This window comes from Eschrichtius robustus, chromosome 13 (genome assembly GCF_028021215.1).
Source record: "Eschrichtius robustus isolate mEscRob2 chromosome 13, mEscRob2.pri, whole genome shotgun sequence".
Taxonomy (NCBI): domain Eukaryota; kingdom Metazoa; phylum Chordata; class Mammalia; order Artiodactyla; family Eschrichtiidae; genus Eschrichtius; species Eschrichtius robustus.
This window is the reverse complement of record NC_090836.1, coordinates 12,707,052-12,730,723: the sequence shown is the minus strand read 5'-3', so window position 1 is coordinate 12,730,723 and position 23,672 is coordinate 12,707,052. Positions and strand designations below refer to the sequence as shown.

The 23,672-nt window shown below is 38.4% G+C and overlaps 1 protein-coding gene across 1 annotated transcript in view; it reads left to right on the top strand.

Annotated features, from left to right (window-relative positions):
- Positions 1-8,654: 8,654 nt before the first annotated feature.
- The window catches only part of RERG (RAS like estrogen regulated growth inhibitor), a 107,371-nt gene continuing 92,353 nt past the window's right edge, over positions 8,655-23,672 (top strand). The window contains exons 1-2 of the mRNA XM_068560564.1: positions 8,655-8,795; positions 12,489-12,652. Coding sequence (XP_068416665.1) covers positions 12,592-12,652 — 61 coding nt within the window. The 5' untranslated portion in view covers positions 8,655-8,795; positions 12,489-12,591. The remainder of the gene's footprint in view (positions 8,796-12,488; positions 12,653-23,672) is intronic.

Sequence of the window (23,672 nt, the reverse complement as noted above, 5' to 3'; positions counted from 1 at the left end):
GTGGAAGAAACATATAGTAGCCTAACTTCTTTTCTGTTCTCCCACCTGTTTGCTCTTGTCATATATTTTACTTCTAGGTATTGTTGTATCCCCACAAGATATTTTAATGCTTATGGCTCTTATTGATCAATATTCATTCATTTTACCTATATTTTTACCCTATCTGAAGTTGCTGATTACTACTTGAATTTTTTTATTTCTATCTGTAATCTTTTTTTTTTCATTGTTCTGCCAACAAAGAACTCTCTCAAATTTTGTTTCTCTGAGAATGATTTATTTCAGTAAATATAGAATTTTAGTTTGGCACTTTAATTATGTCATTTCATTGTCTTATGTCTTCGTTACTTTCTGTTGAGAGCTTACTGCAAATTCTCATTGTTTTTCCCTTAAAAATAATGTGTCTTTTTTTCCCCCTGTCTCCTCTTAATATTTCCTCTGTACTTTGGTTTTCAGTAAGTTGACAGTGGCGTGCCTAGGTGTAGTTTTCCTTTTATTTATCTTGCTTGGGGTTAATGGAGGTCTTTGAATTGGAGGATTACAATCTTTCAACAGATTTGCAAAATTTTCAGCCATTATTTCCTCAGCTACTGCTTGTATCTCATTCTTTTTTTGCTTCTCTTTCTATAACTCCAGTTACAAGTGTGTTAGCTCTTTCACCCATGTTATACATTTCTCATGCTCTGTTTTGGTCTTTCCATTTTTTTTCCCTCCATGGTTTACTTTGGATATTCTCTAATGACATATCTTTGAATTTACTAATCCTGTCTTCTGATATTTCTGTCTGCTGTTAAAACCATCAAATGAGTTCATTATTTCAGGTATTGTATTGTATAGTTCTAAAGGGTTTTTTGATCATTTTGTTTTCAATTGAAGTATAGTTGATTTACAATATTATATTAGTTTCAGATGTACAACATAGTGATTCAGTATTTTTACAGATTATACTCCATTTAAAGTTATTACAAGATAATGCCTATAACTCCCTGTGCTATGCAATATATATTTGTTGCTTATCTATTTTATACATAGTAGTTTGTATCTCTTAATCCCATACCCTTATCTCTCTCCCCCTTCCCTCTCCCTACTGGTAATCACTAGTTTCTTTTCTATGTCTGTGAGTCTGCTTCTTTTTCGCAATATACATTCATTTGTTTTATTTTTTAGATTCCACATATAAATGATGTTATACAGTATTTATCTTTCTCTGGCTGACTTATTACACTTATTTCCATCCACATTGCTGCAAATGGCAGAATTTTATTCTTTTTTGTGGCTGAGTACTATCCCATTGTATACATGCATATCTCATCTTCTTTATCCACTCATCTGTTGATGGACATTGGGTTGTTTCTCTATCTTGGCTATTATAAATAGTGCTAGTAGGAACATTCAGGTGCATGTATCTTTTCAAATTAGTGGGGGTTTTTCCAGATATATACCTAGGAATGGAATTGCTGGATCATATGGTAGTTCTATTTCCAGTTTTTTTGAGGAAACTTAAACTGTTTTCTACAGTGACTGCACCAATTTGCATTCCCCAACAGTGTACAGGATTCCCTTTTCCCTGAATACACACCAACATTTGCTATTTGTAAACTTCTAGACGGTAGCCATTCAGACAGGTGTGAGGTGATATCTCATTGGGTTTTGATTTGTACTTCTTTAATAATTAGCAGTGTTGAGCATCTTTTCATGTGCCTGTTGGCCGTCTGTGTCTTCTTTGGAAAAATGTCTATTCAGGTCTTCTGCCCACATGTTAATTGGATTTTTTTTTTTTATATATTGACTTGTATGAGCTGTTTATAAATTTTGGATATTAACCCCTTATCCATAAATTTATTTGCAAATATTTTCTCCCATTCCATAGTTGGAATGGAATTTTTTTTTGTTTTGTTGAAGGTTTCCTTTGCTATACAAAAGATTTTAAGTTTAATTAGGTTCCACTTGTTTATTTTTGCTTTTATTTCTTTTCCCTTAGGAGACAGATCCAAAAAAAATATTGCTATGATTTATGTCAAAGAGTTTTCTGCCTGTGTTCTCTTCTAGGGTTTTTATGGTTTCAGGTCTTACATTTAGGTCTTTAATCCATTTTGAGTATATTTTTGTATACAGTGTGAGTAAATGTTCTAATATCACTCTTTTACATGTGGCTGTCCAGTTTTTCCAGCACCATTTATTGAAGAGACTGTCTTTTCTCCATTGTATATTCTTGCCTCCTTTGTAGATTAATTGATGATAGGTGCTTGGGTTTATTTCTGGACTTTCTATTCTGTTCCATTAATCTATGTGTCAGTTTTTGTGAAAATACCATGCTGTTTTGACTACTGTAGCTTTGTAGTATAGTCTGAAATCTGGGAGGGTGATACTTCTACCTTTGTTCTTTTTACTCAATATTGCTTTAGCAATTCAAGGTCTTTTGGGGTTCCATATGAATTTTTGAATTATTTGTTCTAGTCCTGTGAAAAATGTCATGGATATTTTGATAGGAATTGCATGAAATCTGCAGATTTGTTTGGGTAGTATGGTCATTTTAACAATTTTAATTCTTCCAATCCATGAGAATGGAATATCTTTCCATTGCTTTGTATCATCTTCAATTTCTTTTATCCATGTTTTATAGTTTTCAGAGAATAGGTCTTTCACCTACTGGGCTAAGTTAATTCCTAGGTATTTTATTCTTTTTTATGTGATTTTAAATAAGATTTTTGTTTACTTTCTCTTTTTGATAGTACATTATTAGCATATGGGAAAGCAACAGATTTCTATATATTAATCTTGTATCCTGTAGCTTTGATTAATTCATTTATTAATTCTAATAGTTTTTTGGTGGAAACTTTAGGGTTTTCTTTTTTATATAAATTTATTTATTTTATTTATTTATTTTTGGCTGAGTTGGGTTTTCATTGCTGTGTGTGGTTTTTCTCTAGTTGTGGCAAGCAGGGGCTACTCTTCGTTGTGGTGCACAGGCCTCTCATTGCTGTGACCTCTCCTGTTGAGGAGCACAGGCTCTACGTGCGCAGACTTTGGTAGTTGTGGCGTGTGGGCTCAGCAGTCGTGGCTCGTGGGCTCCAGAGCGCAGGCTCAGCAGCTGTGGTGCACGGGCTTAGTTGCTCCGCAGCATGTGGGAATTTAGGGTTTTCTATATCAGGTATCATGCTATCAGCAAATAGTGAGTTTTACTTCTTCCCTACCAATTTGGATGGCTTTTATCCTTTCTTCTTGTCTGATTGCAGTAGCTAGGACTTCCAATACTACATTAAATAGAAGTGGTGAGAGTGGGTATCCTTGTCTTGTACCTGAATTTAGGGGAAAGGCTTTCAGCTTTTCACCACTGAGTATGAGGTTAGTTGTGGGTTTGTCATAGATGGCCTTTATTATATTAAGATATGTTGCCTCTATACCCACTTTGATGAGAGTTTTATCGTGAATGGATGTTGAATTTTGTCAAATGCTTTTTCTGCATCTATTGAGCTGCTCATGTGATTTTTACTGTGGTATATCACATTGATTGATTTGTGAATATTGACAAATTCAATTTCACTACTAGTGATCAGTCTGTTTGAATTGTCTGTTTCTTGATTCAGTCTTGGCAGGCTGTATGTTTCTAGAAATTTGTCCTTTTCTTCTAGGTTGTCCGTTTTGTTGGCATGTAACTGTTCATAGTATTCTCTTATGATTTTTTGCATTTCTGTGGTATCCATTGTTATTTTTCATCTTTCATTTCTTGTTTTGTTTATTTGGAACTTCTCTCTCTTTTTGGTGAGTTTGGCTAAAGGTTTACCAATTTTGTTTATCTTTACTAAAAAACAGCTCTTGGTTTCATTGATATTTTCTGTTGTCTTTTTATCTCTATTTTATATATTTCCTCTCTGATCTTTATTATTTCCTTCCTTCTGTTGACTTTGGGCTTTGTTTGTTCTTTTTCTAATTACTTTAGGCGGTAGTTTAGGTTGTTTATTTGAGATTTTTCTTGTTTCTTGAAGAAGGCTTGTATCGCTCTAAACTTCCCTCTTAGAACGGCTTTTGCTGCATCCCATAGATTTTGGAGGGTTGTGTTTCCATTTTCATTTGTCTCAAAGTATTTTCTGATTTCCTTTTTGATTTCTGCATTGACCCATTGGTTTTTTAGTAGCATGTTGTCTAGTCTCCACATGTTTGCTCTTTTCCCATTATTCTTTCTGTAATTGATTTCTAGTTTCATACCGTTGTGATCAGAGAAAACGCTTCATGTAATTTCTATATTCTTAAATTTGTTGAGACTTATTTTGTGGCCTAGCATGTGATCTACAGTAAGTCCCCTACATACGAACTTTCAAGTTGTGAACTTTCAAAGATGTGAGTGTGCATTCACATGTCCAGTCACATAAGTTAGTTCACATGTCTGGTGTACATTGTCACATGCATGCATTCTCTACAAGTAGTTGTGCTTTTGTCTACTTTACTGTACAGTACTGCATAGAGTACAGCAGTACAGTATCTTTATTTCAAGCCCAGGATGTCTGGAAGCAAGTGTAAAAGCAGCAGTGAAGTAGCTGGTACTGCTAAGAAGCACCAAGCAATAACAATGGAACTTGCTGTGCAACACGAGGAGCTTACTAATGAAGACTTGACAGAATTGGAGGCCCAGAGAAAGCACAAAGAGAGACAAGAGGAAGAAGAAGTAACTGAAGAACTGAAGAGGTTCATGACACAGAAAATGGCAAGGGATTTCCTTTATTTGAGGAGGCACTGTTAGTTTTTGAAGCACAGCACCCGAACGTAGAACAGTATATGAAGGTTGCAGCAGCTGTTCAGAATGCAATCCAGTGCTACCGTATCATCTATGATGAGAAAAAAAGAGCTACTAACCAGACATCACTGGATCATTTTTTCAAGAGGGTAGATAGAGTTGAATCCAGCAAGAAACCAGAACCTGTGCCGTCAAAGTCAGGCATGAGTGAAACTGCAGCTTGCCCTCCATCTCCTATTGCTGACGATCCTTCAGCTCTACCATCTCCCACCTCCTCTCCCTCCTCCAGTCAGTAACTCTTCTTGCCTGTTCACTCGATGCCAGCCCTTGTATGCCAGCTGTTGTACAGTACTACTGTACTTTTCAAAGTACTGTACTGTAAGATTAAAAATGTTTTCTTTATTTTTTCTGTTTCTTCGTTTTTTATGCATTATTTGTGTGAAAAGTATTATAAACCTATTACAGTACAGTACTACATAGCTGATTGTACTAGTTGGGTACCTAGGCTAACTTTGTTGGACTTACAAACAAATTGGACTGACGAAACTCACTCTCGGAACAGAACTTGTTCATATGTAGGGGACTTACTGTGTCCTGGAGAACGTTACATGTGCACTTGAAAAGAATGGATATTCTGCTCTTTTTGGATGTAATGTCTTGTAGATATCTATGAAGTCCAACTGGTCTATCGTATCAGTTAAGACCACTATTGCCTTATTGATTTTCCATCTGGATGACCTGTCCATTGTTATAATTGAGATGTTAAAGTCCCCTACTATTATTGTATTATTGTGAATTTTCCCCTTTATATCTTATCTGTTAGTATTTGCTTTATATATTTAGGTGCTCCCATATTGGGTGTATATACATTAACGAGTGTGATATAGATTTTATCACACTTTAAAGCACTTTATTAGTTTTAGTGGCACTTTATTAGTGTTACAGAACAAATGTAAAATTGTAAATCTTGATAAAAATAATATAGAAGTAAAAATATAGGAGAAGGGAAGGGGAAGCGAGAGGAATAATAAGAGACTAATTTCCTCCTTTTTAAATGGCAAAAAGTCAATTGACATTGACTAAAACAAATATATGGTTAAATATGAACCATATAAATATATAAATAACCATGTAAATTTAAATATAAACAAATATATGGTTAAACATAATGAATTCAGATCTGATTATTATGTAATTAATAATTTTAACTTCAGATCTGATTATTATGTAATTAATAATTTTAACTCAGATCTAATTAGTGTGTAATTAATAATTTTAATCTTTAGGATAAAATATCTTGTGAGGTGAGTTAACATCTAAAATTCAGCCATCTTTTAAGGTTCACTTTCATTTCGTTATCTTCTGCTTAATTTAGTGTATTTTTAAATTAAAAATAGCATTTACTTATTTATTAAAAGAGTATGATTGCACTTAGCATATCTACATGCCATTTAATGTATCCACCCATTGATTCATTTATGTTCTACAACATCTTGAAGGTCTCTTATGGTAACAATGGTTATTTCTGGATAGTATGATTTTGGGGGTGATTTTCTACTTCTTTGTATTCTTTCAACTACTTGAATTATTTACAATGAACATGATTGGCAACTACACACACACACACACACACACACACACACAATTCCAGTTTGTAATGTGTTTTGGGCTTACACTGATGATTCATCTACTAGCTTTGTGTTAGAAGTTTTAGCTTAGGCCTGAAGTCAGGCTAAGGGACCAGAGGATGACAAGACCTCTCCCCAGGGCTATTGCTGCCCAGCAAGCAATTATTGTGGATCCTTAAGTGCAAAATATCCTCTGTCCTTCTTTCTGATCCATGAAGCAGTCAGCATAAGGGAGACTGGCTCTTTTTTTTTTTTTTTTTTTTGCCACTTTTGAGACAAAGGAAACACTCCCATAGAATATAGGCTACATACTGAAGATATCACACGATGGGTGTCAGGCTCCAATGTAGCTATTTCACCTCTCTGGTTATAGCGCGTCAAGAGCTACAGGTGTGCCTGCAAGTGCTTCCCTAATTGAGAGAGCAATGCTGGCCTATATGTGCTAAGTAGGAGGATGGAGACAACTTGCCTAAGTTCTGTAGACAAGTTCCCAAAGAGCTATTACAAAAGGAGCCTGGCTTGACCCTCTTCAATAACTCCAATTAGGTAAGAGTGGCAAAGTAGGAATTCAACTTAAGTCTCTGTAAGAAGGAAATATAGGTACAGATATAGACAGATACAGATCTTTTTATTAACTCCTTCCATGGGTAACACGTGAGACCTGAACACCTCAGTGCCACAAAATTCCATGTAATTGGATTTCTATAAAATTCCATATAATCTACCTGGACCATTCTTTCCACATCGTAGGCTTTAAAAACTTCCTGCATGCCAAGACACTGCAATCTGTCTCTCTCTCTCTCAGACCTCTTTCCTGAACTTCAGACCCAAATGTTCATCTACTTACTAGCTATTCTGTCCCAAATTCAGCAAGTACAAGTAAATCCAACATACACTGTCCCAACTTGTTCTTTCTCTTCATTCACTCAACAACTGTTTTTTGAACACCCACCATGTGCCGGCATGACTGTAGAGCCTGGAAATACAGAGATGCATATGCTATATTCCTACATTCAGGAAGGTCAAATTTTCATGGAGAAGACTGAGAAATAAAAATGAATACAATGCAACGGCGATGATAGATCACAGGGAGCTGAGACATATAATCGGGTCATCTAAAGCAGGTCGTGTGTTTGGGAGGGCAGGGACAGATTAGTGATCAGGAAAGTCACAGAGGAAACAGTGTTTGAGCTTTCTCCAAGAATTTGCAGGACTACTCCTGCACAGCAAGGCAATTCTTACCTCTGCCGCAGACCCAGCTGTTCCGGTCAGCGTGGCCCACATCTCGCGTCTGCAGTGGCTTTCCAGGTCAGCCGGCCCTGGAAACTGCCTCCCTGGCTACATCTCTTCCATCAAGGACACGCTGAAGACGGTTCACTTAGCCCTAGGTCCCTGTCTGCTCTATGCGGTGGTTTTCTGGAGGCCACCTGGTATCTTGCTAAGAACACCTAGGTTTCAAAGGAAAAAAATAACGTAGGTGTTTCCTGCTCCTTTAATCAAAAGTTTCTTAGTCTTTGGGAAATGATTTCACCTCTCTGAAACTCACCTCCTCGTCTCTGAAAGGCTAATAATTTTAAATACTAGTGCTTACCTCAAGGGAGGGTATAAAACACCAAATGAGGTGAGCGATGTGAAAGGCACAGCACGAATACTAATCATCTTTGTTAGGTTTTGAGGAGGATGGACGATGACTTCAAACGTTATAAATGCGGATCTTGTAAGGACAGTGTGAAGCTTTTGGAACTTTCTCAAATATACAGATATGAATTTCAGTTGAATTCACTATTTATGTCTCTTCCAGCATCTCAGTTTCCAATCCGGTCTGGATTTCATTCCAGCCATTTACTAGCCTTGGACAAGTTATTCTAAGTTTCCTCTCGGGTATCATGGGGATAATTAAACGTGTCTCTAAGGGACGTTGTGAGGATGGTTCGAAGCATGGAATAGAAAACATCACCTAGTAATGCTTTCACACGCAAGGTTTTGACCAAGGAAAGAGGTCCTTCTGTGGGAACCTAGAGACCGGGAACTGAGCAGGGGCAAAGGGAAGCCTGTCTCCGGTGCAGCGCGAAGGCGGATATTCGGATGCTCGCACTCACCAGCCGGGGGCGGCCTCGCGGGAAGAGCCGGGCGCTGGCCCCGGTAGGGGGCGCCCGAGCGCCGCACTGCAGCATCCTGGCGGCCTCTCCGGGCTGAGCTCGCGTCCTGCCGCAGTCCCTCGGCCGCTAGTCGGAGCGAGTGGCGGCGAGGAGATCCTGGCCGCTCCGCCAGCACTTGCCGCAGCTGCCGCCGCTCCCACCCGCGATCGCAGCCCAGCAGCTGGGAAACGCCCCCCCGCAGACTGGGCTGCGCAGCGTGGGAGGGTTAGCGGTCCCGGAGGAACGATTCCGAACTTGCAAGGGGACCGCGGCTCTCCCGGGCCTGGAGAGTATGAACAGGTGAGTGTCACGCACGTGCCCAGGTGGCTCTTTCGGGATTACTTCCTGCAGACCCTTTCGAGCCCCTGAACGCTCGGCCTCTGGGGCGGTCCTCCTGGTCACTGGGTCCTCCCAGGCGGGGCTTGTGGGTCACCGAGAGGGAGATGTGAGCGCCGGCGCCCAGAGCTTGACAGCGCCCTCCGTCCCAGCTGAGACCGAGAATGCCCTTTTGACTTAGGCTGCATTTGCTCCCTAGGTCGAGAACAAGTGACCTGCAGTCCACGATGGGCTTGTTTGTGTATCATTTCCAGGATACCTGTTGCTTTCCGAGCAACGGTATAGCCAGGGGTGTCGTACAATCATCCTCATCCCTGTGCGTGCTGCGTTGTGATAAGATAAGGGAGAATTTCTGACAATGAGACCAGGAAAACTTGATTTCAGAGCTAGAGAAGGAGCAGCCCAAAGAGAATCTCATTCCCACGACCAGACTAGATTCTTTGCTTCCCTAAACACCTGCACTTTATTTTGATGAGACCATAAATATAGAAGTTACAAAACTATTACCATATAAAGATGCTTGCTTTTTTTTTTTTTTCCAAAAGGAAATAGAAAGCATGGACCTTGAAAAGTGTAATAGTCTTGGGATTGATTTACTATGGATAAATCATTATTTTAAAATAAATATGAAAATCGGGTTATTAGTGAAGTAAATGTCATAGGCCTATTGAATTGTAAGCTCCTTGAAGGTGACCATTTAGCATAAATGTGGGATGAATCAATGCATGCATTAATGTAACATAGAATTTGGAGTCTTGCTTTTTTCTTTTCTTCTTCTTTCTAAGCTTTGTTTTGGTACCTTTATGTTTAGGAAAAACCTTTAATCTCTTAAATACCTAAGTGTGATTTTAGCTTTAGGAGTGATTAGAGCTGAGAATTCTTTGTCCTAATAAAGCACTGTCCACGTAAAAAGTGAATGGCAGCTTCGAGACCCAGCCAGAATATTTCTGCACAACAACATGAAAAAAAATGTTTTCTTCGATCCGTGTTATGGAAGGTCTTGGATCATGAATTATTTTAAACATCAGAGACTTGACAACAGGTCCCTTATTAAACCAATTTACACATTTATCTTTGTTTTCTATCTTTATCAAATGTAACTTTTCACATTTTCATGTGAGAAAATGTTGAAGGATATATGTCAGTTTTGTGTCTTCCTTTAAGGGATTTTTCTAAACATAACCTAAGATTTACAATAACTAGCTGCATCTTTATTAGGTTATGTATGAAAAATTTAACCTACGCAATTTTTCTTTCTTATGTGAAATTCCTATGCCTCTGAGGCCATTTGGGAGTTACTGAAAAATTTAACTTAACAAATGTTTTGGGTTTTTTTTTTAAAACCACATTTGATGGCTACTTTCTTGAGGCGTAAATCAGATAGTAAATTATTTGGATTTTTATATGCATGGGAATGAACAGTTCTGTATGAAATAACAAATTTTGTTTATACAAGCTCCAGACACTTGCATGTTCTATGTTTCAGAGAAATGCTTGCCATTCTTATTCGGACTTTAGTTAATACATCTCGATAGATTATGCTTCTGTGATGCTTCTGTGATGAACCACTGAGCCTTAAGCATAGAGGCCTTTTCTCTTTTTTTTTCCTTTTTGATTTTCAAATTCTTTTAGATTGTATCTTTTTCTTTTTTTAACATCTTTATTGGAGTATAATTGCTTTACAATGGTGTGTTAGTTTCCACTTTATAGCAAAGTGAATCAGCTATACATGTACATATATCCCCATATCCCCTCCCTCTTGCCTCTCCCTCCCTCCCACCCTCCCTATCCCACCCCTCTAGGTGGTCACAGAGCACCGAGCTGATCTCCCTGTGCTATGCGGCTGCTTCCCACTAGCTATCTATTTTACATTTGGTAGTGTATGTATGTCAATGCCACTCTCTCACTTCGTCCCAGCTTACCCGAGGCCTTTTCGTAATGAATGCATATAAAATGACAAATAATGAAATTCTTTTTATCTTTAGCCAAAAGTGTGGGACTGGACAAATTACAGATGTAAAAGCTTCTGGTTTTTGTACTATTAATGATCACTAGGGAGTTTGTTCATTATTGGGATGAAGTAAACAACAGCCAGTGTTATTGTTGACCTTTCTGTCCTTCGGAGGAAGCTCTGGCACTGTGGAAATCAGCAAATACAAAATTTGTGAGGTACAGGTCCATAGTTTAGATGCGTAATGAAGGAGACGACTACACGTTAACGTCTTTGTAGAAACACTCTTTCAGAAGGACTTTTACTTTTTTCTTTCTCTGGAAAAGCTCTTTTTGAAAATTTGTAGATGCCAAAACTCTGGCAGGAACAGTTCATGTGTTTAGATAACAGACTTGAAAGTGAAGTCTTGTATTTAGGTTGAAAACATCGATAGCAGAGGTTCAGAATAGGGGAGCCCGCAATTCACATGAAAAATGGGAGCCTTAATATGAGTGTGCTGAAATATAACTACAGTGCCAGATGAAGAAGAGGTCGCATGAAACTTTTGCTGGGTCATTTGTCAGGTCATATCTCAAGGGGCGAATGCAGAGGGTGCCACATTTTTAGAGTGATTAAAATGGCAAATACCAGAGAAGAGAGCTGCACATGGTCAAGAGGGAAGGTGAGGGTCAAAAAAACATAAACAAGAACAGATGTCCCATGAAGAACCAGGGAAGATGATTGGGTCTCATTTTCCTAGAAAGTAGACATCTAGAATGGGGCAAAGGTTCCTAATAGCTGCTTGGCTACTTGAAGGGCTCTGAGTGAAAGAAAAGAAAAAGTTGATATAATGCTCCTCCTCCCCCCATACCTGGAAGTGATAAATTAGACCCAGGATGGTTGCTAGATGGTTGTCTGATCAAAAAGGAAGGCTGGATGGATTTTTCTGTTGACTCCAAGGCTTTTTCCAATTTTACATTTCCATGGTACCAAGGACCTAGGTGTCCTTCCTAAAGCACCCAACTATACAAAATGTGCTTACATTGTATATAATGTCATTTCCCAAGTGTCAGGACAGTACCATAAACTAATTTACTTGAGGTTGTCATAGAAAAGGAATCAGAAGTCAGCACATGGCATTTATCTTTTGTGTACCAGGGCATTGTGCCCAGAAAAATATAATCTAGATGTTATATATCAATTTTGGAACATGGGTATCTGTCACATGACTCAACCATGTGATCTAGTGTGAACGGAGATAAAATTTAAACCTTGGAATGCAAATTCAGTCGTATTACAATGGGATACACTAATATGAATGTGTATTAATCAGCCCAAAGGGAAATAAGAGTTCCAAATGTGACTCTCCCCATGTGTGTATGTATATTGGATGTTTACAGACATATGGTAAATACATGTATTCACAGGCAAGTATTTGTTATCAATTACTGACAAAAAACTTTCTTTGAGGAAGTACTTTTGGAAATGCTATCTTGTGTAAAAATGCATTTTTTAGAACCAAACAGATCTACGTGCAAGTCCTGGATCTATCACTCTTTAGTTGAATGGTTTACAGTATATTGCTAGGACCCTCTCGCAGGATTGTGGTGAAGATCAACAGGGAAGATGTTGATCGAGTGAATGGTGCTGGCACATAGGAGATGCTTTAATAAATATGAGTTTCTTTCTCCAGTCAGTTATGAATTCCCAAATCTCTTTTGTTGAAGGATTGCTGCTTTACAATGATATGGTGAAACCAAGGGCTGGAACCAAAAAGATCTTCTCAGCTCTTTAGTTTGAACCACAGTGAATTGTCTACCAGCAGCCGGCATGGCTAAAAGTTCAGAGGTCAAACTGGCAATATTTGGGAGAGCAGGCGTGGGCAAGTCAGGTAAGATTTTTGTGGTGGTTGTTTGTGTGTGTGTGTGTCTCTCTCTCTCCTGTTCTCCTGTGTTGCTCTTTTAGATGAAGCCTCTTTCTCTTTATCTAAAATTTTCATTTTGCATAACCAGGTTTTATGTCCTCTTTTGCTTCTTTATGGTAAAGAAGCTCTGCTGGTAATACACAAGGCAATGGATACATCACAGGTCTTGGTATTCTGAGGAAGGATGTTCAACTTCCAAAGAAATCAGATTGTAGAAATTAAAAAATACATTTGCTCTTTTTTTCTCTATATGAGATCTTGAGGGGCCAATGTAATATCTCATCAATCTTGATATTTTCAGCAACTGGCTCAATGTCAAGCATGTGTTGGGTGCTGAATAAATGCTTGCCGAGGGAATATATCTTTACAAGAAACAGAATGGTATTATCACCCAACACGTCTAAAATTGGGGAGGACTGGTGAAAACTGGGGCGTGTGTGACCTCAAGTAAGACAGCTATTGTCAGAACCTCTGGGGTGAATTTAAATGATCCAGTTGTGGCTCACGTTGGTAATTCAGAGGCTTTTGTATTTCACACCTCAGTAAAGGTTTGCAGACCTTTAAGATGAAGGGTGAAGTGGTAGAAGTGAAAATGTATCTAATCCAATTTGAGAAATGGATCTCAGATTTTATAATTAAATGTTAATTACATGTTGCTGAAATATCAGGGCAACGTGGTTTTTCCGATAACGTTGCTTTGATCTCTCACTGGAGGAAAGACCCATAATTGACTTTGCCCATTGAGCTCTTGGTTCTCAGGAAAGGACTCCAACAGACACCTAGTAGGTGTGTGTTTGTAGAGGGAAACCCATTCGGATCATCCAGTACAACAAGTCATCCACATAATCTTAAACAAACACGCATGAGCAGCTTTAAATTCTGTGACCAACCTCTCTTTCCAAACCGGCTCTCTGGTATAATTTCAGCAGTAAATCTTCCCTATTCTAAGTTCTAAGTCTTTCTCTCTCTCTCTTTTTTCTTTTTATTTTCTCAAGAGGGCTCTTTTCTGCCATCACCCTTTTCTCCTGCTTGCCACTTGCTCTGGCCTCTGGCAGAAACCAAGCAAAAAAAAAATAGATAATTGACAAGGCTAAGAAACTGCCAGCCTTCAGGAGATCGGAAGATCGTTAAACTCCTCCCTATTAATCTCCTCAGTGTTTCCTGATGGCATGAGAACAAACAATTTCTGTAGCTGGTGGAAGGCTCTGGAGAATGAGGAAACTGTTCCAGTGAGCGGAGGATCAAGGAGATGCCGTGTGTGGGAAGACATGTTCTAACAAGAGCTGGTCTAAATTTTTCGCGACCGAGGGATCTAGACTTAGAGCTCAGCGTTTAACATTCATGCATGCAAAATTTAACACAGGCAATAAGAGAAGGGGAATTTTTAACCTTACATCATTTACCAAAATAAACTCTGCATCATTTGAAAAGTGAAACATAAAAATAAAAATCCAGTGGAGAGAACCACTTAACTCTATGTACCGTATACCAACCCTTTTTCATCTGTAGTATCTCAGAGCAAACTGGGTATCTCTTCCTGTCAAGGCTGATCCACCAATTAGACCTCAGTTAGACCTCAGTTTCCTTTGTCTTCCCCCAAGTTGTTTCAATTATTTCTTTAAGGATTCTTCTCTTTCTCTACTGACCTTTTCCCCTTGAGCATTTCTTTGTCCACTACTCCATCTTTTTCTTTTCTCCAAGGTTATTGAACTTGGGCTCTGCCCTCACTGTCTTAACTTTTTTGGACTTCCCATTCATTGCTTAAACATGGCAATCTTCCACTGTGATCATGCTGTTGAAACTGCTTTTGTGAGGGTCACCACAAACCAATATCCAACCAATCTAATGAATCTTTCTCTGTTCTGGTCTTCTTAGAACTCTTGTTACCGTTCAACATAACCACTTACGCTTTCCTAAAACTCCTTCCTTCCCAGGCTCCCATGACATCACACTTCTTGGCTTTCCTGCCACCTCTCCATTGACCCTAAGCAGCCATCTTCATGCGCTGCTTCTTATTGGCCTACCTCTCTCAAAGATTGGGGCTCTCAGGTTCTACACACCATCCTCTTGTCCTCTCACTGCAGACCCTCTCCCTAGGGGAGAGTCCTCACGCCCAGAGCTGAAGATGACACCTGCACACAGAGTCCACATTCTGTTGACCTTGGTTTTAATTTATGGAAAGTTCAGAAGTTGAACTTGTTCATTTAGGTCCTTTCCAACTCTAGACTGGTTTTCCTGTCCCCCTTATATACATTCTACCATGCGTGTTTATTTTCATTTAGGTGAAAATGACAGTGATAGACCACATGCCTTTAAACAATTGCCTTTTTGTCTGTCATCTATACACAGACAGTGTTTTCCTATTTCAACGTGAGACTGTTTTCCTGAGACCTTGTAACCACACCTCCCATTTATAAAGTAGATCGGTTTGACTTATGCATGGGAGACAGTTCTGAGACCTTTTCCCATAGTTCAGTGAAAACAACCATAGAGTACTTCATACCTTATCTCTCAACTTTGAAACCAGACTGTGAATTCACGTTTATACTAGTTCTTAATTAATATGGATATCTCTGCCTAATCATTGCATCCCACCTTCGCCTTCCTATTGTACAGATTCAATTTGTCTTATAAGTAACTTTTGTTTGTTTAAGTCTGCAAGAAATTATACCTGCTGGAATGTAACTATGGCTCCTCACTTACTCAAATGCCTCCCCCAAACGGTAGTGACCCACCCGTGGGCTCAAACAATCCATTTCTCACCAAACGTTCCTGAGAAGGGGCGGCAGCTTGTGACCTTGGAGCGGTAGAAACTGAGCGTCTCTGATTTGAACCTGGGTCTGTGTGAATTGCTTCAGAGGCTTCAAGCCTTACCTGGCCCATCTGCTTTCCTGCACACTCAATACCAATTTGGAATTTGGGGTAAATAAGACCATATTGGCCATTTGCTAATGGAGTCAAGAACAGGAGACCTGGAGTCACACTATTAGGTCTGACTCCCAGTTCTACACTTTATTAGCTGTGTGAATTTAGCAACTTTAACAAGGTACTTAAATTTTCAATTTCTGCAATAATATGAAGGATGTAATAGTGCCTATTTCAAAGAGTTGTTGTTAGGACTGACTGAGTTATTACACGCAAGTCTCTTAGAACAGTACCTGGCACATAGTAAGTGCTCAAGTATATTAGCTTATATTATTACAATTTTTCAAGGTATGCTCTTCTTCATTTGTAAGTTGTCTAGTGAAACCATACAATCAAAGATATATCTACATTCAAGTGGATATTTGGGTTTTCAGTAAAAGTCAGAAAGCTTATAAGAAAAAATTTTGTGTTGCTGCTCAGCACACCCTGAACACACACACACAGAGACACACACACTTTCTCTGTGTCTCTCTTTCTCTTAAATCCAGAGTCTGGTTTATGTCAATTACAGCTTGACCGCTGCTGATCATAACAACACTTCTCCTGGCTAATATCTTGGAAATCTTGGAAAAACAGCCAGAAGTATTATGGTGTCATCAATAAATTAACACCGTTAAATTTGAAAGTGCTTCTGGTATGTGGTAGGTGGTTTCCTAAGCCCAGGTAACAGATAAGCCCTCCATGTTTAAAACAGAATTTAACGTTAACCAGAAGTCTTTGGTTGACAGGTTGACATTAGAAGCGTCAGCACAGGCGAAATTTAATAATGTGTTAATTACAAAACATGTCGGGTATGTGTACATGTGTATGTATATTGCAGTATTTACAGGGTCTTTTGTATCGGGAGGATTCTTCTTCCTTCTGTCTAGTTTTGGCAGTTCTTGCAGTTCTGTCTTCAAGTGAGCTTCCTGGCTTGGCGAGCTTGCTGGTTCAGCATGGCGAACACTGTGTGGAATCTTCAAAGTGGAGAGCCAAGTTTTCCCAGCCCTTTGCTTCTTCTCTTGCCCCAGCAGAGTAAACGTTTCCTTTCTCTGGCTAAGGGTAAGGCAGCCAGTAATAACATGGCATGTAGGGCATAGATTTCCTTACTCGTGTGTGTCAGCCTGTAATGTGGCAGGCTCCAAGTAATGAAAGCAAAAAGACCTGCCATAAAACCTACAATGCACACCGTATTTATGTAAATGCTTCCTGGATTCACATTATTCGAATGTGTAGTAAGTGGGAGTCGTCGAGAGAAAAACAACTGAAATTTTCAGTTGCATTTCACAGTTGACGTTCTCATCTTAGGACTGAAATATTGTGTGCCATAGCTAAATATATTTCTTGAAAGGGATAGTCTCAAAGTTAATGGAGTAATGCTATTCTCTGATTCAAAAGCCAATTGATGCACTCGTCCATGAAGGCTTAAGTTCATAGACTCAGATTGCTGGGCTATGAATTGGGTGCCAAACACAAACAAGCATGTGATACAGTTTCCCTTGGCACAAAGAGATTTATTTTTTCTTCCTTTTTCTTATTCTTGTTTGCTTTTCCCCCTCTCTCTCAATTATTAAAAGTTTTAAAAAGCCTTTTTCATTTTATTTTCAAGTGGGACAGGCAGGGACAATTCTGATTTTAAATGTGACTTTTCCAATGAGCGCCAGATACTGCTTTAACATATATGATTCTTTATGGCTGAGTTATGTTTATGAGATCTCATATATATTAAATAAAGACAATATCAATAGCATCTTAGGTAGGTCAATTTCCTTATGCTATAGAGCTCAGCTTTGTGTTTTAGAACTTTTTCTTTACCCAAGTAGCTATACCAGTTCGTTCCCTTCATTTATACTTCATGGTGTAGTATGATCCTTCTTAAACATTGTCTTCAAAGTACTTCTAAAAGAAGGAGGAGAAAGATCTAGGGGATTGGGTCATGCAAGCATCTCATTACAATCATGTAATTATTTTGCATGTTTTATTACTTATAGAAATATAGGCAAATTTTAATATTGATCCACAATATGTCTATGTTTGTTTGAATATAAAAACAGTTTTATCCCCAAATCAGTGACTAAAATGGACTCTTCAGGATGATATAGCAAATTGATCTGTGGCTTCAATAATGCCTAGGCTTTGGGTCCAGTTTCAGGACCACGAGCAGAGGAAATAGCCTCAGCTGTGTGCATCACATGAATGTGAGCGCTGGCAATGGTCCTGTACCTCACTTTTTACCTACTTAAGTTGCCAAGCAGCTCTTCAAGTTCTCGGTTATTCTTGTTCTAAGATTATACACTATAATATTAATGGTAATTTTTCTTTAAATATGTTTAGGTAAAAAGAGGGATAGGTTGTGTTTCAGGTGGGTGCAGAAGTTCCACAGCTCCTGGAAATGTGTGTGTGTGTGTGTGTGTGTGTGTGTGTGTGTGTGTGTGTGAAGAAGCCTTTCCTAAGTGGTTGTTGAAATTTAAAGATTACCGGAAATCAGGTCCATTGGTTCCTGTGTAGACGGTAGTTAGAGAAGTAGTTGTTTTTTAATGGACTGGGCCAAAGGGAGGAAGGTGGCATTGAGACAAGTTTGGATAATGCTGGAAAAATAGCTGTTCTCTTGTCATAAAATATGGTGATGTGGTTACCTGCGGCTTTCAAGCATTTATACCTTCCTTTACCTGCAAAGATAGAAAAGCAAAAAGAGACAAACAGCCAAAATGAGTTTATGTTCATTTGATTCTTCCACCCCAAGAGGAATAAAAGGGTGTTTTCAAACTGCAGGTGTATACCTATGGATATGTACAAAAAGTCAGACTTCTGTGCAAGGCTTAAGTCACGCTGACTTTTCTTGCATGCCCAGGAAGTTAAGCAAAGATGAGGAATCGTGCTTATAAGGACTTAGAAAAAGAAAGGGAAAGGAAAGAAAGAAGAGGAAAGAAAAATTAAAAGAATCAAAATCAGTTGTTTATTGGTGGGTAAACATTTTTGTAGGCTGGCAGTGGCCAATTCTTAAGCTTTTCTCCCAAGAAAAATATAATTAGGAAAGAAACAAGACTGGAAAACAAAACAAAATCAAGAACTGTTTTTCAAAGTCAAAAGGACATATCTCTGTCTCTGCTTTTTTCTGCTGGGATATATTATCAAAATTCAATTGTCCTTAATTTTTACCTGATGGCTAATTTATTTATTGAAATATTTTGCTGTAGTTTAATTATCAGTTACCAGTTGGTTCCATTTTGATCTTGACTTGTTTTCTTGGCAATGGACAAAGACTAAATTTGAGGGAGGGAGTGAAGAAAATTGTAAATCATCCTTGTAATTCCCCTTTTTATTACTGGTATTTCTCCAACTCATGGGTTTGGGGAAATCAGCCAAATTTTCAAGGTGGTACTGGCCTTGAAGCCAAAATTCCAGTGCAAACGCATCCCTATTGCTCCAGCTGCCTTTAAAAATTGATGTGGTTTCAGAGAAACAGCCATAATTTCTTCCATCCCATTAAAAATGAAAGTAGATATATTATGAAGACAAGGCAGCCTGAAATAGGTAATTTCAGCCTGGAATAAGCAAATAGGTAAAGCTCCTATACATACACACGAGAGAGATTCTTACCTAGATCACCCAGCTTATTGGAGCTGCAGCCAAGTCTAGAATCCCAGTTTATGACTGTGCAAGGCTTTTGCAACTTTGCCACTAAGTGTTTTCATTTTGTATCACCCCGTTCCTTTCAAACACCTTTTATTAGGAAATGAAATGATCGTTAGAATTTTGTAATATGAATTTTGTAAAAAAAAAACTCTAAAGAGTTTTATTTTTATAAGAAATTTCCAGTACTCAGTGAATTACCAATGCAAGGCAAAGCCCCTTGGGAGTACAGGGTAAGTTGCCAATCAATACAACCAAGATTCTCAGCAACCTGTATATGTAGGAAAGTTCCCCTGTAATGCAGTATTCCATTTGTTATAGCTCTGGATCAAGAGTAAGAAGACTGATGAATCATCTTCTACTAAAGGGTAAATTTTCCGTTGTTAAAAGAGAATATGCTGCGCCATGTTCTGTCAGTATGATCTAATGCGAAAAAAAAGCACCCAACCGAACCGAGTGAAAGGATTGGGGTTTAAACTTCACCTTCATCCCATCCATGACTCTCTCTTTTTATTCATCCGTCAAATGATACTTTTATTTGCTTTTTTTTTTTTTTTACAGTGATGCAGGTCGCATAGGCTGTGAAGGTACTTTGAAAAGTTACAAGTGTGATATAAATATGGTCCTAATACTATCATGCTTTTATATTGAAATCTGTGCAGTTCTTCCCCTGCGTTCCTTAACATTCGTGTTTGGAAAAGCAGTACGGTCGGTTTCCTGGCTGTCCATCACTGCAGGCTGGGTGAACACGCTCAGGTCAGTAGTTGGCTATGAGTGTTCCTCCACTGAGTGTATAACGTTACAGACTATCCAGAGGTTGTAGAGTCTATGCTGAAGGAATTTGCACTTTCAAATGTGTGAAATGAATAGACATTAAGTCAGGGTGTTTTCTTAGGCTCAGTATGTAAGGGGGTCAAAAAAGGAGAAGAGTTTAGGAAAATAATTTGGACTTATGCCTCACTGGAGGAGGAAATATGGCATGTTATAGAATTTTTTGATAAGCAAATCTTATCCTTATTAAAAAATTAAAGCTTTAAAACATTTACATATTTTTATAGAAACATTTCTCAAAAAATATATAAATATATGTATCTATATATTTCCCTATAATCTTAAACTATGTTTTTATTCATTCATTCAATTATTCATTCAACAAGTGTCTGTTGAGTGCCAACTTTGTGTTCTAGAATAGCTTGCACATAGTACAGGATTCATGTACATTCCAAAAAAGCAGAGTAGTAACTATTTCTGCTCATTATTATATTCCCAGAGCAGATGAAGACTGGCTCCTCAATAAAGTGAATAAATTGAGTTAGGGTATGTGGTCTATACGTGCTATATAGTTTCATCAAGAATCATATCTTCTAAATGGTCTCTTTATTGTTGCCAAAGTGGTTTCCTCTCCTGCACTTGAATACCTCTGGTAACAGGAACTCAGCATGAGAAGAAATAGACCGTTCTATCCTTGGGCAACTGTATCAGTTACAGTCTTCCAGAGAAACAGAACCAGTAGGACACACACACACATGCGCGCACACACACACACACTCAAATTACGTCTTTCTATATTTATTTGGGCTGGCAAGACTGAAATCTGTAGAGAAAGACGGCAGGCTGGAAAGTCAGGGAGGAGTGAATGCTGCAAGCTAGAGGAAGAATTTCTTTCGCTCTGGGAAAGCTCAGTTTTTGCACTAAAGCCCTTCCAGTAATCGGATAAGGTCCGCCCACATCATTCAGGCTAATCTCTTTTGCTTAAGGTCAGCTGATTGTAGATGTTAACCATATCTACCAAATACCTTCACAGCAACTCCTACAGTAATATTTGATTGAATAACTGGGTCCTAGAGCCCAGACAAACTGGCACAGAAAACTATCACAACAAGTCTTCCTGTCTGTTACTTTACCTTCTTTGCAACCAAAGGCTGTTCGTCAGTTTCTACTCATTGACTTTAACCCCTTCAAGTTCCACAGAGCACTTTAAATCCTTCTTCCTTAGGACAGCCCTTAACATATTTGAAGATAAACCAGCATGCCTCCACCCATGCCTGAGTTTTCTTTTCCACTGTGTGGTTCCTCACAGTGATTTCATTTGCTCTGCAGAGATCACGGTTTCTGGTCACGACACCATCCTTGCTGTTCCACTCCAGCTGTGCACTCCACGAAATGTAGGGCTTGGAAATGAATGCAGACGTTTCAGTTGTGGGATGCCCAGACCAGATCAGAGCACAGCTGTGGTTTTGATACTAGATACTTTGCTTCTGCTAAGACATTCTAAGGTCACTGTTGCTTTTAGGGTGACAGTGGGTACAGTGTTGGCTCATGGGGTGTATACTGCAAATGAAGTCTTTTTCTTTAAATATATGCTGTTGCTGAGTCAGATCTTCCCAAACTTGTACCTGAGTATGTGTATGTTTCATCCAGGTGTAGAAGTTAACTTGTATCCTCTAAAATACTGTTTTGTTCAATTTAATTTATTCTTCTGGCTTGTCAGGAGCTTTTTGGATACAACGTGTGTATCATCTGTCTCTTCTTTCTGTCATCTAGAAATATGTTGGTTTGGGAACATTTTAGGCCCTGGATGCTCTTACTGAATCATAGAATTTTCCACTTTGGTATTATTTAGCTCACTGAAATGATGAGGAATCCCAGTGAGTTTTTTGGATAATTTTCAGCTAGTAAAGAAAAACAAAGGTCTTTGACTCTTGGTGTGGGGACATTAACACCATATCACGTTACTTCCATGTTCATTAAATAAGTTCTGTTTAGATTTGCCATAAAATAGGTTGTCTGGGAGGAAGCCTTACACACATTCTTGTCTTACGATTCAAGGTATCTTGCTATATAAAGTGCATAACAGTGGTCAACTTTTATTGGCCCACATATCTAGTCTTTACAGAAAGTCATTTTCCAGAGACTCATTCCAGGATATGTATGTTTCTGTGCTGAAATAGCTGAGTTTATGTGATGCAAATCAGAGCTGAATTGGGGAAAGAGTTTTCTTCCTTAGATTATACCGGTAGATATCAAACTTTAGCATGCCTCAGAATCACCTGGAGGGCTTGTTAAAATATATGTTTCAGGTCACCAGCCCTGAGGTTCTGATCCAGCAGGTCTGTAGTAGGGCCAGAGAATTTGTATTTTTTAACAAATTCCCAGAGGTTGCTAATTCTGCTAGTCTGAGGACCACATTTTGGAAACCACTGTTTAAGTTTGCTAAGTACTCAGTTTCCATTTGAAATAGGTGTTTTCAGCTTTGGAAAAGCATATAGCTTTTAGTGAGCTACATGTAATAAACATTGAGTGCCAGGCACTGTCACGGGTACCAATGATACAAGGGTAAATAAAACAGACAGGGTCTCTGCACTCATGAAGTTAACATTCTAGCAGGAGTAGACTAGGCCAAAAATTACTCTATTGGGGCAGAGCAAATGTGAGCTTTTGCTGTGGTTCGTTAGGACTAGAATTTTTCATTCGCTTCATAGTAAGATAAGTTTTGTTTAAAAAAAAAAAAAGTGTAAGCCTCAACAACTGTGACATGCTGAGCTTTGATTTTAAGATGATACTTTGAGCCATTTGGCAACAGTAGGGGTGGCTTGGGCTAAACTACAGTGTTAAGAGTCTGGGAGTTAAACATGGTCGAAGACCATGGTACCAAATATTCTACTGAGAGAAGCTAAGTAGCCCACATAGGAATTGAACCTAATAAACTTGAGCTTATTAACACAATGCTCCCTCAGTCAATTAAAGCCAATGTAGACTAGCTTTAATTAATATAAGATAGTTGTTCTTCCTCCAACATTTGGAAAAAAACAATTTTCAATTGCTTGCTGACAGTGGCATTTATAAAACTTACACAATGGTTGTGTAGACAGAACTACGATATTGAGAAAAGTTCATAAGTTTCCACTGTTTTGGATAGAAAGATAACATCTTTTTCTCACTGATGCTTTTCCAGGTTTTTTTAAAAATGTTTTTTAAAGTTCTCTTTTGCTTTATGCCGTTGGACAGTAATTTAAGTGGTGAAGCCAAAAATTAAAAAGTAAGAATAAAAATGGTGAATATTTGTCTGTCTGAAAAGCATTTGACTTCTTTTTGCATTAAGGATCTTGTAAATTACAACTGAACCTAATAACTGAGCCAGCTTCCTAGTCATTTGGCAACACGTGTTGAGTTAGATGTTTTAAAGGAAGACTCAACCACACTTAGTAGTGTGAGTAATGGTTATCTGTTCCAATGCCTGGGACTATTTTTCCATTCATATATTTTATAACTGGAAACTATTTTTCTAGCGGTTTCTAAAAGAGGTGAAATCAAGAGCACAGTAACCATACATTTAAATCCTTGAGTCCCAAAATCTAACCCATGATTTCTTAATGTCTCCCACTTATCAATTTACAAATATTTATGAAATTCCTCCTGTGTTCCCAATTCTTCCACCTTCTTCATCCTC